Source organism: Lissotriton vulgaris, chromosome 5 (genome assembly GCF_964263255.1).
Source record: "Lissotriton vulgaris chromosome 5, aLisVul1.2, whole genome shotgun sequence".
Classification (NCBI taxonomy): Eukaryota; Metazoa; Chordata; class Amphibia; order Caudata; family Salamandridae; genus Lissotriton; species Lissotriton vulgaris.
The window spans coordinates 1,053,125,340-1,053,147,025 of NC_141693.1; the positions used below are offsets into that span (position 1 = coordinate 1,053,125,340).

The following is a 21,686-nucleotide window of genomic DNA, read 5'->3' on the forward strand; positions in this document are numbered from 1 at the left end:
AAGCACATATTGAAGAGAACGACATGAAGCAAGGGAGCTTGGGAGTGAGAAGCACAAGAGAGAGAGATAGAAGCAAATGATCAGAAAGCAATATGGGGGGGCTGATATTTGGCAGGGGTGAAACACTGGAAAACACATGCACTATCATTGAGTGCTTAACCCCTTGCATGCTTGTGACGGAACAGTTCCGTCACAAGCCTCGGGTGAGCTGTGCTTGTGACGGAACAGTTCTGTGACGGCCCGCTCGCCGCGCCTGCGCGGCGCGAATTCCGCACCTACGCTGACGATTTAATGGGCGGGCGAGTTCGTGACCGAACCGTTCCGTCGCAAGCACAGCTCACCCGCGAGCCGTGACGGAGCGGTTCCGTCACAAGCACGGAACTGCCACGTGGCCGCCCCAGCCCTTAGCGCTTAAGCGGCTATTCCGCCGCAGCGAAGGGGTTAAACAAAAAGAAAAAAAGCTGTTCCTTAAATGTGAGCAGTGGACGATAGAAGTCAGGCAATGAAAACATTTGTGGAAAGTTTATGCTCCATTGAGGTGACCAACACAAGCAGAGGAAGGAAAGTGAAAGAATAAGATGCAAGTAAATGAGAGTGACAATAAACCCAAACACAAGAAAGCAGTGAATGGCTTCAAGCCCACTGTAAGTTCATAATACATCTTTCAAAACTAGACTGCTTGCAAGATTGCTTGTAAGCAAGATCTAAAAAGGACCAAGGCTTGTGCAGCCATGTTTGGAAGACTGTTTTTGGAATGCTATCTACCTTCTGAAATAATAACTGGTCAAATCTTTACCACTTTGCTCAAATGATTGCTCTTTATTCGAAGTGAAAGTTTGGTGCAAATAATTTATTGTCTGTTGGCCAAGTGCCAGTACCGCCTTTGGAACCACATTCCAGTAACGTGTATGTATGAAAATGTTAGTTAAAACTTACCATTTTAAACGAAAAACACTGATATTCACCAGTTATAGTTATCTCAATTAACTATAATGAAGTCCCTAACTATGGAACCACTTGCTTGTCATATGAGAAAGGAGATGATCAACGGCATAGAGGAGTGTGGGCACTGGCATCTAATTTCTTTATGTGCAGATGACGTCTTACTGTAACTTTGAAACGTACACAGGGTGCTCCCCAGAGCTCTGCACCAACTAGAACTGACAGGGAAAATAGCAGGTTATTTTACCATAAAATGAACATACTACGCCCATACAATGAACACATACGCCCTCTCAAAAATCTATTAAGCACAAATTAAGTTGAGTGCATGACCCTACTTTGTAATACAGGGTGGGGGCGCAGTTCTTAAGTGTCCCAAGTCATGTGTGACACTGTCAACAAATGCTGGCACTTTAAACAAGCATGTATACTTTTGACTCCACACAATGTTAAAACTACAAGCCCCAGAAGTCAGTGTTGCCAGCAAGGACTAATTGAAACATAGTAAATTGCCACTCAGCAGCTCGGTAAAGACCACCGATGGCCTTGTGCAGTTGGTGGTAAGACCAGTTTCCAAATTCTTCGTTGAAGTAAAGCCGGGGACCATTGATTGCAGGATGCTAAAAGTGATAGGGAATTTGCATATTTGTCTTTTTTTATATGATGTCTCCATTCGTACATGAGTGCTAATAATAACAGGCTAGATGGTTGTACCACTACTGATTAATTTTGTATGCACAGTTCTCTGAGGTCCATAAAAGTGCTTCTGGATGTACCTATCTTTTATCGATCACAGTTCACTGTTGACGAGTAAAAGCCAAGAAAACCAGACACAAACGTGTCCCAAATGCTTTATATTGTGCTGCGGACAAATACTGTCCAGATTCTATGTAAATGAACTCTGAACGGTCGGGGGAAAGAAAGATTAACCATGGGGGCTGGAGCAGTGGCCAAACCTTGGCATTCACTCATTAACCAGCTTCGTCAGTTTTTGGTACTGTAGACTTCTCTCGGGTTTGCAGCGACTCGAAGATCGATCAGTTGCGACTGTCGCTTTCCAGGGAGAAGGACGTGGTCGCAGGAGAGGTGAGAGGCCGAAAATGAGAGGAAAAAGACATTCTTAGAGCATCATTTTGCATTTAAATGCTTTATATTACTTTTTGACAGGTGCACAATTGAACTAAATGCAAATTTAGCACCAATGCAATTAAATAATGCAGCTTCCAAACATCTTGATTCAATAATATTACTCTCCAGATGAATTTGTAAGTCGCCTTTCATACTGTTCTATAATTATGTCTTACTTGATAGTTCCAAGTTGCATGTTTTTTTAAATTTTATTTTATTTTTTACCTAGGCAAATGCATAAACGTACCAAATCTAATCCTTGCGGTTTGCATTATAGTCCACAAACAGATGGCCAGGAAAAACGCATTCACACACCCTACATTAATAACTTTCGCTTATCTTGAGGATGGCGTTCAAAGCTGGAGTGACCTAATTCTTTGTTTCATATCTCAGGAAAGACTTTTAAGGGGCATCGGCTACATATTTTAGGGGGCTGGAAACCACTGGTCCGTTCCATCTAGCTGCTAGGAATGTTTTCACTTATCTGGATACTTTCCTTTCTAATGTTCTTTCTAGTGCCATATAAGGACTCAAGCCAAGGTGTCAAAGTGTTGTTCCAGCTACTACCATCGCCACCTTCTTACACAAATTCTGCACAGCGGATAGATCTAAAAGCACTATACCGTTGTTTATGCTATACCTATTCAGACTGTGAAGCTTGATCGCTTTGCCTTTTTTGTGCGTGAGAAAAGACTGCACTGCAGCCTACGTCTTGCATGTCTGTTACATGTTTGCACCTCTCCTGTGTGTCTGGGCCCTTTCATGTGTGTGCGAGAGGTTGTCTTGTTGCTTCTACCAGTAAGTACCTTAACATTTAATGTTTGCAGGATGGTGGTGTGGGGGCTGCACCATGGTATATTGTTGCATGCACCCAATTCCCCCATGTGCCGTAGTTGCTGTTTTACAATCATTCTTAGTGAGAACAAGGAGATTTTTGGCTGAAATGTTCTTTCCACTGCTGCAGGCGGTGACTCTGATGACCTTGTTGCACATTCTCTGGCGCACACTAAAAACTGATTGAAAAATGTCTCAATTGACACTGTGATATGCATCTTTTCCCCATTCTTAATTTGAACAATTAACTCAAATTGACCATTTCCCCAAACCCCATCACCCTGTCCTCTTTTTTTTTGCCCACTGCCTTCCTGCCAGATGACGTTGATTTACTTGAGTGTCTGTTGCGTTGAAGGTTACAGCAATTCCAGGTCTACGTCTGCTGACCGTAGGCCTCTGTCCAGGGTTTTGTGGATTCTAGGCTCTAGGGCCACCATGCATGTCACTTCTTTATTGTCAGAAGTCAGGATTAAATATAAAGGTACCACAAATCTACAATTTCATGGCTTTGCTTGAGCATGTTATATGCTCGCAGGCTCTCACATTTCTGTTTCTTCAATAGTGAGATTAAGATCATCCAGCGCCATAAGCATCTCTGTAATTGTGTGCTTGTGTGGTAGTGTTAAAGGCCAGATCTGCACCAGTGGTTCTCTGTACATTATGGCCAATTGCTCTAAAGAGAGGGACAATAGTGATAATACCAGGATTGGATCTGTGTTGCACCTTTCCATGTTCTCTCTCATATAAATCTGATCGAGAAAGAAGAGAACGTTGTCAATCCTCTGCAGAATGCATCACCACCTATACGTAATTTTACCAATATTTGATAAAGACTGGTTGAAAGTGTCACACCATACATAAAATGATCGATCACTGTTATTACTAAAGGCCCGATTACGAGTTCCTGCTGGACCCGTGGTGGCGGTCACTGGACCGCCAGACTAGCTGTCCACCAGCTGTATTACAAGTATGGCGGCAGGCCTGCCACAGGATCGCTTCTGCTACCGGGATCCTTGATCCTGTGGCGGTCTTGCAGCGGTCTGAGACCATAATATGCTGGTGGTGCCGCAGCTGCACCGCCAACCATATTATGAGTTTCCTCACGGCTCTCCTTTTCATGGTGATGAGCCACCATGAAATGCGTGGGGGGTGTGGAAATTGAGAGAGCCCTACAGGTGCCTCGGCGCATGAGTTTGTCTTTCTGCACCCCCAGTTCCTGCATGGCATGGGCTTTACAGTCCATGCTGTTTTGGAACGCGCTGTGGCGGTCCCTCAGCATTGCCTTTCTAGGGCTCTCCTATGAACCTTAAAAAGGCAGCACCGTGTGCCAGCCACCACAGGACTGCCCACCTGGATTACAACTTGTAATGGGGGGGCGCAGTTGAGTCTGGCGTTGTGGGCGCGTGGCAGTGGCGTGCCACCCCCCTTCCAAACTCATAATCAAGTCCCAAGTCTTTAATGCCATTTCCAGTCAAGATTGCAAATCTCGTGTTGAGTCCGAGTTTGTGGTGATACTTGATATATATTTTAAATAAGGAACGTGATAATTCCAAGTTCTCCAGAAAATGCACCCATTCTTTAACATTTGTAATCTACTTACTCGTACTCATCGTCAAAAGATCAGCATTGCCTCTATAAATACAGCTATTGTACCCAGAGCCCAGTAGAGAAATAATTGCATCTCTGTATCAAACGGAACACCTACGTTTAACAATGTGTTGCTAATGATTCTAAAGTATATCTTTGCTTTTCAATGTATATAAAACAAATAACGCTGTTTTGCAGAACATGCTAGATATGATTTTTTGATTCGTTTGTTTGAATTCGCGCTGTCATGACAAAATGTACTCTTGACTCATCTAAAACGGGTTATCGACAAATGTTCTTCTCAAGGTCAGTGAAGGGGTCGAGTGCAGCAGGTGATCAGTGACAAATGAAAACCTCTGAAAAATGAGGAGGCTGCGCTCAGACCCAACAACTCGAACTGTCCCAGGGTAAACTGCTACCTCCTTGAGGCCTTTACATTCGTTTTCTAGCAGTGATCGCACTGTCACTAACATTTTAGAAATTAACACCCAGATTCATCAATGGCCCGATTTGCGAGTCCTTAATAGCGATTATTAAGGAATCGCTATTAAGAACTTGCAAATCGGGATTCATGTAGAAATCGCAAAATAAATTGCGATTCCTACAGCCTCCTTATTTGCGATTAGCAAATTGCTAATCGCAAATAAGGATTGACTCCCCATTCATTCCTATGGGCCAAAGCGTGCCAGGGGTGTCCAAAGGACACCCTGTAGCACCCCTGAACTGTCAATGTAGACTGATGTTGCGCACACACATGTCCACACACTAATGTGCATTTTTATAAGTTTTCGCTATTTACCACGAAGTCAGACTTCGCGGTAAATAGCGGTAAAAAATTGCGAATTCGCAATTTTTCAAAGGTTCATGAATAGCATTTAAGGAATCTCTAATTGAGATTCCTTAAATGCGATCGCAATTTGAGAAATCGCAATTATTTGCGATTTTTCAAATTGCGAGTTCATGACCCATTGATGAATTCCAAATGCCATTTTTGCGGGCACAAACGGCGGAATTTTGCGATTCGCACCGTTTGAGCTCGCAAAAATGCTTGATGAATCTAGCTGTAAGTACTATTTAATTTATTTTAGGATAACTTTCTTTTGTTTCTTATAATTTTAAAAGTGCATTGAATGCACATTTGTGAAAGCTTTACATTCATTCCATGGATGCTTTCTCGCCCTTTACAGTTCTGAAGCACAATGGCAGCCGCGATGGTCCCAGCAGGGTTTAACATTGACGCCCCACGGTGGGACCAGAACTCGTTTGTTGGACGGCTGAAGCACTTTTTTAACATCACCGACCCCAGAACCGTGATGGCTTCAGAACACGAGTTGGATAATGCTAAAATACTCGTCCAAAGCTGCAGGTAAACTACCTCCGTCTGACTTCAGTGGCCCAAGTAACCGAAATACCATGAACTCTACTCCAGGCCTGTGTTTGCCTTGATCAGCTGCATGCAGTGTGGGATATGTAGTCCACATGAAGGAAGAAGCCATTGCTGTTTTGATGGGAATGGGCTGGCATTTTTGTGAGTGTGTTTAGCTTGGTAAGGATAAGTGGTTGACACTAGTGAACATCAGACCATACTTTTCTCTCTGCCCTGCTTGTTCTTTTGTGACTATTTAGATATTTAAACCGCCTGTTCTCCGAAGCTGCACCTGTGATGTGTTTGACAGTTTATGAATATTGAAATCCAGCGCTGCTTTTAACTTACTGCTGTCAGCTCCACAGGGGGCCCACACTACCGAGATTGAAAGTGAAATGGAACAGGAATATACTTGAAAGACAAGATCTATAAAAAGAACATATTGTTAAAAATATGTTGTTTCATCCAGTGCAAATTCAAAATGTTCTGTAAATACAGATGCTAAGGAAATTGTACCGGGCATGCCCCTGTTCCTTACTGCCAACCTTCCTTATCAGAGTCCTTCTCTTTCTTGTCACAATCCTTAACATTAATGTAATCTCTTTGAATGACGGGCCTCTTGCAAGCTTCCAGACACAATTCTAATGTCCAGAGCATTAAAAATGTGTTTTAATGCATGTTAATTCCCACAATTGGTAACCATATCAAAATCATACAGTTGTAACCCGACATCTTAGGACGACACAAGTGCAGTTGAAGCAACCTACGAGGCTCCAATAAGGACAGCAGTTGAAACATTCAGCTTCTAGTCCGGCACAAAACTGTCAGGAGAAGCCCATGGAACTGCCCTACAGTTGTTCAAAACAGAAGCACCCTTGCTCTCTGCAATCAATCAATCAATAGATACTTTATTCGGTTAAGATTATTAACCATAAAAGCGTACAAAATACAGAAATCATTTACATTAAAATGACAATAAAATTCAAGATAAAAATACATCAGATTTCCTTACAATCAAACAATACGAAGTTGATAGGAGTAAAGTCCTTGATCTATCAGGGTAACATATCTGGGCTAAGGGGTAGGTTCTGGTAGTTTTGGGGAGGGTAACTGCTGATAACTATTTGGTACAGGGCCCCTCCTGCCCTCCCGGTGGTATCCCTCTACACTCCACCTATTGCTTGGCGAATATGCAGATCTTGGGTAAAAATCACACAATTCAAGTGTTGATATGGGCCCATCTCCTATTTGTGTCTCCCAGCTTTGTAGGTAGGGGACTACCAAGTTGTGCCGGAAGTTGACAATGACCAGGTCTCCCGTTATGTTCTTAGGACGGGAGCCTATCCACCCCACCCTTCTGACATTTAGGATTGTCCCGTTAATGTTGGATGGAAGCGGTCTATTTTTTATCAGCCAGAACTGGACTTTATTTTTGAGGTCCTGGTGACCTTCAATCTTCCCGGTGGCGAGCACAGGCACCCCCGAGAGGACACATACGTAGGGTGCTGCCTCTGGCGGTAAATTTATCGATCTATTACTCCCGGCTAGCCCATCAGAACATTTACCTACTTTCGACCGCCCAGCTCTGGGAACAGAGCTATGGGCCTTTGTCAGTTCATTGGCTACCTCCTTGTTTTTAATAACTGACAGTACAGGACCAAGAGGGTTATTCTGGGCAATTTTACTGTGTGCTGTCGTGTCCGACATTTTTGTGGCAGCAGTTCTCTGAGATTGCTTGTTTGGCTTAGTTGGCTTAGTATTATTGTCTAGTGTTGAGAGCTTTTCCCCAATGCTCTCTAACCTTTCAATGAGCGGGGATAATAGAGTTTTTACCAATTTTTCAATGTGGGCCAACAAAATAGATGGTAAAAGGGACATAGGGGTTTCCAGTATTTGACCCGCTTTGGGTATCTCGGGGGTGGTGGTGACAGTAACCAAAGAGGGATTTAGAGTTGTTTTTCGATATTTTGATGGTTTCCCCTTATATTTCATACCTTTTCGTTTTATACTCTGGGAAGGAACATAAGGATGTGCTAACCCCTGGGTGGTAATTTTATCTGTAATTACAACTGGGACATCCAGTGGACTTTTATTAGGTTGATGCGAATTCCTAAACTGAGAGCTTCCAGTACCCATAGGGCATGTTGTGGGGCTGGATTGTTCAAATCCCTGTTCAATGGGGATATACCTAGTTTTGCAAATTGCATTTAATTCCCTCTGTAATAAAGAGTTTGGCGAGCCAATTAGGATTGGAGGGGATCGTTTGCTACCTAAGGTGTCTTTAGGGAGGCTATGTCCTATTGACTCAAATGCCGATGTTACCCTAGTTAAATATAGGTCCAGTTTCCCCTTTAATGACCCTCCTTGCGAGGCAGATTGTTTGGCTGACCCTTTAGAAGTCATGGTGCGACTAGCTAATTATCCAGCTGCACGCACCTTGAGTGAGAACAATGGATATCTAGGAGGTCTTAAAAAGACTAAAGGGCTACGGAATAAAAAAATAAACAGGAACAATTGTTGGTAGGCTCTGAATAGTTGCTCTCTATTTAAGCAAACCTCAGGTCATATCTTTAGTCCTAGGAGACCATCCAAGAGGGGTGCCCCGACCCGGCCTCCTCGGTCCTCTGAGGGCCACAAAGGGCCCGCCCCTTGCCCGGGCGCTGACCCGCGCGCGATCCCGCGACGCGGGGGCTGGACTGCTTTTCAAGCGCCTCCTGGCGCGAAATGTCACTGGGCAGTGTGTCGCGCCGCTATGGCTCCTGGGTAATTTAGTCTGCAAGGAGTTTGTAAGGGCCCGTATACCCCCCCTCGTTCGGTGGCCGCGGATGAGGCTTGCGGCGACTGAGGGGAGATATGGAAGGAAGATGCCCCCCGCCGAAAACTGCAGAAACAAAGGTATGAGCCCCAGAGAAAGTGATGCCCCCCGACTCACAGCTTGGTGGCTCAAGGGGGAATGAAGCAATCTAGCGGAGCTGCCTGCCTCACACTGCTCATGATAAATAGTCCCCCCTACCAGCAGGCATCAGCAGGTGTGTTGTAGCGCTATATCAGCCCCGGTTATAACCACTCAGTGTCTGCAACTCACAGATCTGCAGTGATACACCACCTCGGCTTCACCCAGGAAGGGAATGACGCAGTGATTGGGGAAAGTACAGCAAGGAAGACAGCTACCAGGAGCCCCAACAGCCAATGTAGGCGCAATACACAATACAGTCGTTTCGGGGGCTCCACTGTCCTCTCCGCCCCACAGAAGCCTTGAGCACTTGCAGCGTCCAGTAGCAAAGAGGCCCAATGCACAGCGGGCCCGCCGTTGTGACCTCCCCACCTGCCGCGGCCTAAAGCTCCTCTACCCCGCACCAGACTCAGCAACTGAGACGCGGCCTAGCACCGGGCCCGATCCCACCTCCGCAGCCCAGACCTAGTGCAGGCCCACCCACTCACCGCATCTAGCACCGACGGGCGCTATCATCCAGATGAACCGGGGTCTCCGCTGCGCCGTCACAGGGCTCCTCTCTGCCAGGGCTCCTCACAGGGTTTACCGCAGCCCGTCACCGCACCTCCGGCGCAGCCCCCTCCAGCGTCAGGGGAGCCGCGCTGCGTCCAGTTGGCCCGGGAGGCTCCAGGCACGTCCCTGCAGCCTGCAAAGAAACAGGCACAACCTGGTAGACCTGCCCTGTAGTTCCTGGAGACCAGGAACATCTGCAACATTCTGCTTCATGGATATGGTAAGATAAATTCATCCACTAATGGTGGAAAATGCTGGCTTACATCCTAACATGTATGTCCAAAGAAACAAACTGATTATCGGATTGATAGGCGGGCATAGCTTGGCCAGTAAGGCGGGAGGGGAGCGTCAGATTTTCCAAAGCTCATACTGGCATGTCATGTTAACCATCATTATATGAGAAGAAGTGCATGAGGAGGGCAAAAGAGCTAGGGGAAAGGAGTGCTGATTGTGAGGGGTACTTCATTTAAAGTATTTTGTAAAATAATCTTATTTTAAGACCTTCAAAACAGAGTTGAGTGTTTGTGTCTTTTAGCCTGAGTGACTATTTAGATTTCCCAGGTGAAATCCGACTGACAGTTCCTGTACCCAACCATTTATTAAATAATGCATTTATTACAGGGGGGCGTAGCACCCCAAACACTCCCCCTGAAGCTACTCCCCTGTGTATCTGCACAAGTCAATTCAACTGTAACTGGGCCCACACAGTAAGAGTGAAAATCGAATCCAGCCAGATCTAAAGATCAAGAGGAGGATAAGAGGGATCACACCCTGAAAATCATGAAGTCAGGAAAGACTTTTAGGCTTAACGAAGAAGATGGGGCATAACACAAACCCTTCAGGCAAAAATCTGAGATGTGGTTCCTTTCAAAGGAGAGCTCCCCACTTTCCAAATCATATGAAGTTATACCAAGTTGAACGACTTTTTAAAGACTTGATCACTTTAAAAGAATCAACTCTAAAGAATCAAAAGGGACAGAACAAAAAGACGTCCAGTGGGAGCTAAATCCCATGAAGGTGGAACAGGTGGCACTTGGGTTCATGATAGAGAATAACTCCGGGTTGTGGCAGATCCATCTCTGGGCTTGAGAAATACGTGAATAGCTGCTACCGGAGTTCATAACGAAGAAGTAGCTGTACCTAAAAGAAAGCCATCTTTTAAAAAATCGAAGATGAGCAGGGGCACACAAAATAGTGGAGTCATAAAATGTGCCTGACATCATTTCCAAAAAGAATTCAACTGTTTAGAAAAAGATATAGAAGTGGAGACACTTGGGCTATTGTAATGCACTAGCCAACCCAATAGAAACACCCAAGAGCAACAATCCTGTCCTCCAAGCTACCAATCCATTAAATTCATCCTGGGCAACTAGGGATTGAAAAGAAGCAACCGCTAAAGCAGAGAAAGGACACTTTGCAGGACAGATGATCTCCGATCTACTACCTCTGCAGTACCAATCGGATCATGAAAGAGCCAGGAATTAATGTTTCATTGTTCTTGTGCAACTCCAAGAAACCAGAACAGTTTGCACAAAGGTTTTAGGTGAAAGGACCACAAATATTGTTGCTGGCACATCCCCATGGAACCTCAACCTCAGCCGAGTTGGGGCTTTCATCCAACCCAGGAGTTCCCTTAGATGTGATCTCAGAGTCAACATCTGAGACTGAGGAAGTAAAACTGTTGGTATTGGTTTGTCACACCAATGAGATACAGCACAGGGAACCACACCCAGCATTGTCAGAATATTTCAATTAGAATTTCAAATTCTGTTACCAGACATGCCTTATGAAAGATCCTTTGGGGTAAAGGAAAAAAAACCTCCCAACACACCTTTTGGCCAGTGCAAAGAAATTGCATCTACCCCCTTAATGCCCACTGCTTTTTCCCTATAGCAATTGTTTGTAAGAAGAGCCGTTCCAGTTAACGGTGTCCCCAACAGACCTGCAGTCTCCTGAAATAGATTGGGTCATAGTGCATACTTTGAGGGAAAACTTGATTCCGAGCATGAACTTGAATTTTTGCCACCCCTGAAATGTAACATGCTGTGATTGAAATCAAGAGTATTCGTGCCCTCTCCCGAAACATCTTCGCTATCTAGACTATGATGGAGACCTGGTACCTGCTGATAGTTTGTTACATTTCAAGACCACATTGACAGTTCAGACCAAAAGAGTTTGTTCGGGATGTTATGGTGCAAAAGACTGAGTTGTCATACAGAGTGCTTGAACTCTTTCCACTTCTATAGCATCCCAGCTTCCAGCGAAGACCACAGTCCTTGGGCTGAAGAACTATCTAAAGTCGCACCCCAACTCTTCATGCTAGATTCTCTCATCAGGATTACTGATGCAGGGGGGCTGAGATCCACTCTGTGGTACAAATGGTCTCCGAGCTGTCACCAATGCGGCACCAGTCAAATCCTGGGAGACACAGGGATCAATGTCTCAAATTTTTGGACTGCGGGATCCAGTACTCCAGGACATATTGCACAAAAGGCTTTATGTGAAGTGTAGCATGAGGAAGCACAAACATTGTTCCTGACATGCCCATCTGCGAACACAACTACAGCAGAGTCACAGCCTAGGTCTGGCCAAAAATATCCTGCAAATGAGATCTCAAAGTCAACATATGGGATTGCGAAAGAAAAACTTGTCCCTTGAGAAGTGTTGAATAGTGCCCTATATATTTCATCTCCTCACCTGGAATCAAACAGGACACCTCCGTTCCCCGATAATGTGAAACTGGCAGAGCATCTTTAAACGGGACGAACAATCCTGCAAAATGCTAGAGAAACAGCATTATTGTAACAAACACTTACCTCTGACCTGCTAGGCGACCATCGATGTTGACAGAAAAAAAACAGGACGAGCAAGGTGAGGGCTGGCCTGTTTTACATGTGGCTTAGAGGAGAGCAGAATAAATGCATGGTTGCAAGTATGGGTGCTGAATGAAGTATCTTCATGTATAGTACGCTTTGACAAAATTGTGGCAATAACTCCTCACCCCCTCAAGCAATGACTTTATCTGCAGATGTTGCTTTCTGCCATGTGCCAGTTTTAGGCAATGGGTATGAGAATGTGAATTCTGTAGTCGGATGTCAGATTATAGATGGGTGGCAACTTCAAACCGACTCAGAAAATGTGTTGGGAATTTAAAGGCAGTCTCAGATATAACTTCGAGACTGTGGTTGGGCGCACCTTTTATGACTGCTCTTTGTTGACGAGAAAGTAAAGCTAAATTGTGTAATGTTTCCAGATTCAGAACCAGGTGACTGATTACCATTGCTTCTGAATGTGTACTGAAAGCAACAAAACAGAAGGATTTATGGTACTTGTGCACAAGACCCATTGTAGGCATGATAAAGACCTCACGAGTAGAGCAAACCATTCCATACTTTGATTTATCATGACCCATGCTGATTTGTTATTCTTTTCTGCAGAGCAGGTTCAGTGCCACCTGGGACAAGTGTGGAGCAGCTCCACTATGCCAAGAAGTTGTATGACTCGGCCTTCCACCCTGATACAGGAGACAAGATGAACTTTATTGGTCGAATGTCCTTCCAGGTTCCTGGTGGGATGGCCATCACAGGATGCATGCTGCAGTTTTATAGGTATTTCAGACCACCAGGTCTTCAGTTTCTTTCTTTATTTTATGCATTTGTAACAAAACAAACATCACTCAGTCTCGAGAATCTTTTTTTAGAAATGGTGTAATACTATAATTCTCTTTGTTTTAGAAATGTTGTAATGCTTTCATTGTCTTTGTTTTAGAAATGTTGAAATGCTTTCATTGTCTTTGTTTTAGAAATGTTGTAATGTTTTTATCTATTGTTCTTAACTTTTAAGTAAATGTTTATTAAATGGTGACAGTGCACTAGTTGGCACTGCATAAAAATTAACAGCATTGTGAATCCTAAAAGGTAATTGATAATAACAATACCATGTGGAAGTATCTGAAATTATACTGTGATGTCTCCTAACCTCTACCTTTGCTCGCCTGTGGGACTAGATGAGTAGTCAACATGTATTCTTTGCCCAGCATAGCAAATAAAATAACATCTTCATGCAAGCTAACGCCCTAGGGTGCAATTTTGGACCTCTGCTTCTTCAGCCTCTACCTACCCACAGACCAGTTCAGTATGGTGGAATTGGCACACATAGTTTCCTCTTTTTCAGGAGGAGATGGGCTATGTGCCCAAAATTTACATGGTAACCTACTTTGATATTTTGTTCAAAGCTCGTTAGGGCTACGCATACTAGGAGTAACTTGTTTCATGCATATTCAGTCTCATGGGAACCTTTATGTCTCATCCGGCCATCTTGGGTATGTAGACTGAGCCATGAATATAATGTTTTGCTGTGATTGACTTGGGGTGACTTTTGTGAAAGCAAGTCGCTATAAATAGTAGATCAAGGGGGTGTGGGGACAGGAATGTCCCATGCACTGTAGTGTAGACGTGCACAACTGGCCGATCCCACCTGTATGTAATCTCTTATTCTGATATTATTTTGACCCAGTATACATGCTTATCTTGCATGCCCAGTAAAGCTTGGGCCTTGTAATTGACCATGAGACTCAGGGCTGGGTTCTACTACTGTCCATGTCCTGGGATATATTTATTAAGCTGTGGTGGTAGCATACCTTTCTTTTGTTTGATAATACTAAACAGACATTTTTCATATGTTGGTTGTACTGTGATGCCTACAAGCCCCACTTGATTAAAGTTCTGTTTGAATGTATTGCCCAGACCCTGTGCTGACATCCCATTGTACGTGTCATGAGCATGCTGTAAGATCGGTGATTGGTAGCTGGATTCCATAGATCCTGTGAGTGTATGTGTGTAGATACCAGTATGAATACTCCCTTGCACAGGATGGAGGTTGTGTTAACAGACTATCTAAACTGCGGTATTGTTCTTTAGCAGAAGGATATAGCCGCAGACACTGAAGTTTAGGGAGATGGAGACAGGGCTGCTTCAGAAATGCAACAATGACATTTTCAGCAAGGGCCTGTTGAGAGTAGCCCCCTCCTGAACACTATCATTTGTTTGATGGTGGGTATGAGTAGGCTTCACGCTTCTTTGATATTATGTTTTGGGTGCTCCACTTTGAAGACAGCAATGTCACTACTTACTGTGAAGCCATTCCCTTAAAAAAAGATTCTCCATGTTCGATAGAAGAAGATACATTTTATGGGACCTACTTCAAACTGGGTCCAGACTACTGACAGTGGGATCATCATGCTTGTATAGAAAGTGAACCTCTCTCGAATAATAATTTCTTTTTCACCGCAGTCGTCCCTATTTTCGTTGCAAGTAAACTTAAGAGGTGGTGAGACGGTAGCCTAAAAGAGTTAAAAGATCACTTGGAAGACCAGCTTTAATTTACCCTCTTCCTCTCCAAAAATAGAAAGTTTCCAGAACTCAGAATACCCTGGAAGCAACAAGGTTCCAGCATCAGTGCCTTCATGAGGTATGGAGTGTTGTGAGGAGAACTGGAAGAACTGTTGAGGTACAGGGTGTTGTCCTTGACAGCCAATATCAAAGAGGTGAGGGGACATCACCTGAGTCCTGCCCCATCTTGCTGAAAGAATTGTTGTTCTGCCTGGTGCCTGTGTCCCCCCTGGCCTGCTGACAGGGGGAATGGTGTGCAATCACCCTGCGCAGAAATGGCTGCTTGAGGAATAAAATCCCAGCTATTGCACCTGGAGCATAGGGCAACCCAGAAACGTGGACTGATCAACGGAGTATAACCAGCACCAACCCCCAGGAGTGGTTGTCCTTGCTCCCCGAATGTTACCTGACCACAGCCGACATCCTAGGAGCACGCCCATCAGCACAATCGCAATGTGCAAAACAACTGGCAGGAGTAGGCTGACCTTGCTGACTATGCCAGGAGTCGACACTACGATCAAAGGGCCTGTGATTGACAGCTGGGGGGCACTCCTTGTTATTTGGGTGGTGGGACCAACTGGTCCTTTACTGCCGCTTTGCCATAAAATTCACATTCCGTGACTAATATTGGGGTGTAGATGCGTACTGCACATTTGTGTCGCTGCTGTAAATCTTGAGTTGGACCGCTTGTGCTGCTGTTGTCTGTGGGCGTTGTGCTCATGATTTCCAGGTGCCCCATAATTCAAGTAAACCAACCAAGCGAAACTGAACTTTGACTATGCTTCTGCCATTAAACTGAATATGTATTTTGCTTTTTATTCATTCGTGCTCTGAGGAAACATTTTCGTAGTGAGACAAGACTGAATCAATGTACTTGCTCATGCCATTGTGAGCTTGCACTTGTACCAAAATCTTGCCTGTTATTTTCCGTGTCATTATAATTCCAGAGTAGCTGTATTAGAACCCTGTGCCTGACTTGCCTTATTTTGTGTAGTATTACCTTTTTAGTGTGTGATAAAAGTACTTCTTTTTTCCCTATAAAGAAAAGCTCTGGGTTGGAGAGCACTTATTGTCTCTGTTGTATAACTGTTTGTGTTCTGAGTCTGTACCCTCCACATTCCGTCCTGAGAAACCTTTGACTGCTCTCATTTGCTACTTTGGAAGTCCAATGTGGACATGGTGTATTTGACACCTAGTTTGCAGTTCCATTGCAGGTCAGGCCACTGGAAATCATTGGTGAAAGCCCCAACCACCACAGTTACGGCACACTGACCCTTTATGGTAAACTTGTATTAGTACTTTTGTGGCAGTAAGATACATAAACGTTATATTAAATGAATCGCATTGTATTAGTTACCTCAATTGGGATGCTTGTTGGGTTCCTCATTCTGGAAGTACATGGGGTGTGGGTTCCGTACTCCTGCTGACAAGGCTTTCAGATTGTCAGCTGCCGACTAACTCCAGCTGCTATAGGTTCTTTCGCTCTGGTTGTGGGCTCAGTGGATTGAATAAACCACTGTTCCTGGAAAACATTGTAATGCGGGTCTGCTTGAAGAGGGAATCACTCACTTCAACCTTGCTCCCTCCCCCCAAGGGCTTTAGGCATGTTGTGACATCATTCATCGGATGGCCTATTAATGGATTCTTCCACCTGTAGGATACTGTTTTAAAGCCCCATCATTTTGCTTTTCAATACATCCTGCTTATTCTTTTTCAAATATTCTTTGAACCTAATAACTTATGGTCTAAAAACGATGAAGTAGTCTTTGAAATTGTTGTAACTTGTCTGTTTGTTTCTCACTTTCTTTATTTTTAATACACACAACCATGCCAAAGGACATCACTTACAAGGTGCATACCAAGTGTAAAAAAACAAAAAACGAATACAACACAGAACTTCACTGGATTAAGTTCGTAAAACAAAATTAATATGTAAACCAAATACTTGGAGAGCGTAATCCTAAAACAAGCACGCAGTGAATATATGAAAAAACAGACATCTAAAAATGTGACACAGTCGAGTAAAACCCACAAAACCAGTTCTCAGCAAAAACCACAAAGAAAGAAACGTAGCACAATAAAAGCATCACCATATCAAACCATAAAATAAAAATACTTAAAAATGTCAATTTCTCAAAGGTGCTGGATCATAATTCTAAAGCGCAAGAAAAGATAGCTCTTAATTATTCATTTAGAAATGCTCACATTGGGAGCTGAGCGAATATTAAATAGGAACGAACTCTACAATTTATCTCCCTCTGTTCACAAGGAAGGACCGCCAAACTTGACACGGGTCAGTCTCAAGCTCCTCAGCTAGGAGCCTTGTGTGAGTTTAATGACCTTAGTGGAAGGTCACAACAATTTAAATTGAAAAGATATTCCAGGCTCTGATAGTCTGTGAGAATTGTGGTTTGATGCTGCTTCCAGGGCATTCTTAGTTCGCCTGGGTCGGACTTGGACAGAAAATGGGCCAAAATAAGAGGCCCCCATTAGTACTTAGACAGCTAAAGACGTGTCCCATGTTTGCAAATTGGAGCAGTATTGAATTTGTAAAGTATTTTGCAAGGTAAGGGAGACTGCATGGATTTGAGTTTGCTGCCGGCAATGTTTGTTTTAATATCAGGATAATCAACTGCAAACAGCGGCCTAACAGACCACAAAGGAAGCCACAAACAGCCAAAAATAAAACTGGCCCACACACTGACCTGTTAGACCACCCAGTCGTGCAGTGCCTGATTGCCACACAGGCCAGTCCGACCCTGGAGTTTAGGAAACTTTCTTCTTTTGTGAGAGAAAGAAGGTAAATTAAAGCTACCGATCCTAGGCATTTTTTTCTAAACTCATTTTAGAAGACTAAAGGGGAGCTTTTATTGACGATAAAGTGTGTGTGGCAGCTATGACTGCAGATGCTTTCACTGTGCCGTATGACTGCTGTCCACGCTGTTTCTGATACCCTCAATTACAGAGGCTGACGTCCAATGCGATTACAGCTGACACACAGGCTGAAAAAGCAAACAACATAGCCTGAATGTATAAATGGTCTTGCACACATGCCATAGGGCCGCTTTATATGACACGCGCACCCAAATGCGAAAATGTAGCTTTATTTGCCTCTCGTACCCACAAGCCTAAGTGCACCTTTAAATGCCTCACATAGGGGGGGCGTCGCTTGGACGCCGAGGAAGATGGCGGTCTGAAGCGTCTCTCCTCCCGCCACGAGCGTCCTTACCTATATTTGGAACACCTTCCAATGCCTGCAGCCGGAACGTGACCGAAGATTTGTGCATCGGATCACTCCCTGAGCATGCTGACCTGACTCCCGTGTCCGGGGCTGCAGCGGATCAAAGGCTGCATCGACGGAGGCTTCGGGCGCTAATGGCGGCAGCGCGGCTGTAAAGCAGACGGCGGAGCGCGAAGTGAGCCTTCAGAGGAACAAAGAAGAAAACTCAGCAGCGCAAGGAAAGCGGCAGGAGGTGAGCGCGTTTGCAGTCATTAGCGCTCGGGGGCAGCTGACTTACGCCGATCGACTGGGAACAGTGGGGCCGGCCATGCAGAGACTTCACTGACCTTTACCAAGATGGCGGCCGCCACTCGGTAATTCACGAACACCGAAGCAAGGTCTCTTCAAACCTTAGCATTGACTAAATGACCACTTTTTGGCGCCAAAACGCCAAAACGAGCACTGCTGGCAACAAGTTTAACATGTGGGGAAGGATTTAGGAGCACTTTCAGAAAGAGAGGATAATTGCTGCTCTGCATGCCTGCAAAACACTCTCCAGTGGCTCAGATGCACGTGTTGTTCACACTGGCTGATGCTTCTGCTTCTGCGTGTGGGAACCCAAGTCTGCGGACAATGAATACATGACTACATGAATTGCTCGACATCAACTCACAGGGGGCTCCCTAATGTCCCAGTCTCAGCTAACACCATGTGCAATGGTAAATGAATGAGTGGGTCGCTCTACTCCTCAGTTGCCTGCTGCGTAATGCTATTGATGTCAGTGATCTAGGTGCTGGCTGACTAAGCCCCTACCCAGGCTGGTGCTGTCTGCTTACGCTACGTGAGTACCGGAAAGAGAGCTCTTACGTTGCTGCCTAGGCATCTGTGCATCCCAGAGAAGGTTAAAATGGATACCAAAGACCAAGGAACCCTTAAGAGGCTTAAATCGGACCACTCGAACCCGGGGTCACCAAACAAGCCAAAGAAAGTCACTCCGGATTCACTGGACATGATACTAAATAGGCTAGACGAGGTGAAAGACTTAGCCAAGGTTACTAAGGAGGAAGTGGTGGCAATCCGTCAAGATATCCGAGACACCAACGCGCGTCTAACAGAGACAGAATCCCGGATCAGTCGCCTGGAGGACATAGAGGTTAAAACCTCAACGGCCTTGAAACACCTCCACATCTCCTCTGACCAGACAACCAGACGACTAGCCGAGTTGGAGGACAGGAACAGGAGAGGGAACCTACGCATCTTTGGAATTCCGGAAGGATCAGAAGATTCGGATGGTTCATGCATCAAGTTCTTGGAATCCTGGTTCACTAAAGCCACAAACATGACTTTCGCAAATCCTCTGGAATTTGATAGGGCGCATAGAGTCCCAGGAAGGATCACTAAAACACAGAGAGGACCAAGACCCATCGTATGTAAGCCCTTACGCTACCAACATGTGGAGCAAATCCTAGCCTTCGTGAGAAAACACAATCATATTCTATGGAAGGACACCAAAGTCTACATTTCCCAAGACTACAGTAAGGAGACCGTCGAAACAAGGAAGGCTTTCCTCGCCCTTCGTCCGCTTCTGTCGGTGAAGGGATACCAATTTGGCTTTGCGGGCCCAGCGAAATATCGGGTGACAATACGTGGATCGGCTCACTACTTTACGGATCCAACGAAGCTCAAACGCATGCTTGAGGATGCGGAAGAACGAGACATGGAGCGCGACATGGACACTAATAACCCGGATGGTCTATCGGCCTCGGCTTCTGCTTCAGGATACAAGTGACCACGCTAGGTCTTATCATAAAGCTTTCTGTGCTCTGTTGTTATTGGAAGCCTGATGGGCCTCTATGTTGCTGGGTTCCTACCGGATAGACCCCAAGTCTGCGGATGTACTGGAAGTTTCTTTAATTTACCTCTCTGGTTCAGACTGGAGTGGCCCAGCTGTTTTGATCGGATCCTCTTGTTTAAAGTTGGCTCGCCTGGTTGGCTCCAATGAGACGATGGCCGGTAATGTATACACTGTAAAGTGTTGTCTAACTCCAGACTTTGATACACTGTCAGGCTACCCGGAATAGACCGGATTCGTTCTGTCAAAACTATGTCTATTTGACTATTGTTTACTGATGTCCTACTGTTCTCTGTTCAGGTTCTTCGCCGCTGAGGCGATGTCTTAAATTCTACTAGCCACTAGCCACTTGGTGCCTTGCTGTGAGATATGATGCCATAATATCTTCTAATAGGTCATGTTGATATCTTCTCAAATTTCTACTCGATAATCATAGTTCAGTGTACACTCAGAAATTATTCTGCCTTGCCAGGAAGATATAATGAGTGGGTTGAACGCATGTCGATTTTGCTGCATTACTTCAACGTTCCACTGCTTGCATAGCCTTCTATATGCATTTTCCGTTATGTATTGCTGTTCCAATGTCTTTAAATGACTAAGTTTAGGCGGGGGGGCTGCTGCAGTTTTCCTCACGTCGCCATGCTTCTGTATTACAATTGGGGTGGGTGGGGTGGGGGGTTGCGTGGGGTTGGGAGGGGTGGGTGCTGTGTTCTGTGTTTTGTATTATTTTTCCTTATTTCTCCTCCATTCTCCTTCTCTCTTTTTCCTCTCCTTCCTGTATCATCTCTTTCCTCTCTTACCTGTCTCTTTGCTCTTGATTGGACAAGTTGTATCATGCATATGATGTGTTTATATATCTATACTCAGACTAAGCGTGCTATGTCATCAGGTATCCAGTTATCTGGTGGTGATCTCAGACTGTATCTCATCTCGAGTGGCAGGACAATGTGTCCTTTACATGATGCGCCGAATACCATGTTTTCCCTTGGGTCTCTTGTTACAACCATGACACATATACCATTGTAAATGTCACATAGAACGCTGTCCACTCCACTTGGTACAACCTCTCTTGATCAATTGAAAGTCTTATCCATGAATGTTAAGGGTCTGAATCAGCCCGTTAAAAAACAAAAGATATTAGATTATTTGCGGAGACAAAAGGGGGACATTGTTTTGCTACAAGAAACTAAATTGGATGCTAAACAATTCTATACTCTGCGCAACAAGTTTTATACAGAGGTTGTAGGGTCAGGTGCACTCGGTAAAAAGAATGGGGTTCTGGTATTATTGTCAAAGAAGTCCAAGGTAGAGCTCCTATCCTCCTCATCAGATGAAAAAGGTCGCTGGGTTACGGTGAAACTCACTAAGGATAACACGGAATTCTTTGTCACCAATGTCTACGCACCTAACACTAATGATTTAGAATTCTGGCAGGATTTAGTCAAACAGATTGCGACGGTTCCTGACACGGCGATACACATAATTGGGGGGGACTTTAATCTTCCGTTTGACCCGGCCTTAGATAGGGACTCTAAGTGTACATTCAAGCCAAACAAATCACATAATGCCTTCATCAAACTATGCCAACAATTCCACTTAATTGATGCGTGGAGGATACAAAACCCCACTGATAGAGACTACACATTCTACTCTTCCCCTCACGACTCGTTCTCCCGTATTGACTACATTTTCATCACACAAAATGGCGTAGCAAGGATAGAGGATACTTCAATTGAGCCAAGGGTACTGTCGGACCACTCATGTATATCTCTATCCATCAATAACATTAAACCATCCCCTAAACAAACGGCCTGGAGACTTAACGAAGAAATCCTACACAAAGAACAGAATAGGACTAAAAT

At 44.6% G+C, this 21,686-nt stretch overlaps 1 protein-coding gene across 5 annotated transcripts in view; it reads left to right on the top strand.

Annotated features, from left to right (window-relative positions):
- The window catches only part of SFXN2 (sideroflexin 2), a 241,615-nt gene that overhangs the window by 79,171 nt on the left and 140,758 nt on the right, over positions 1-21,686 (top strand). For 2 of the 5 annotated variants that reach the window (XM_086922699.1, XM_086922698.1), the window contains exons 2-3: positions 5,679-5,857; positions 12,800-12,970. In XM_086922699.1, coding sequence (XP_086778825.1) covers positions 5,691-5,857; positions 12,800-12,970 — 338 coding nt within the window. In that variant the 5' untranslated portion in view covers positions 5,679-5,690. Of the gene's footprint in view, positions 1-1,941; positions 2,029-5,678; positions 5,858-12,799; positions 12,971-21,686 lie in introns of those variants that run through there. The other 3 variants (XM_086922697.1, XM_086922701.1, XM_086922700.1) reach the window with 3 other exon arrangements.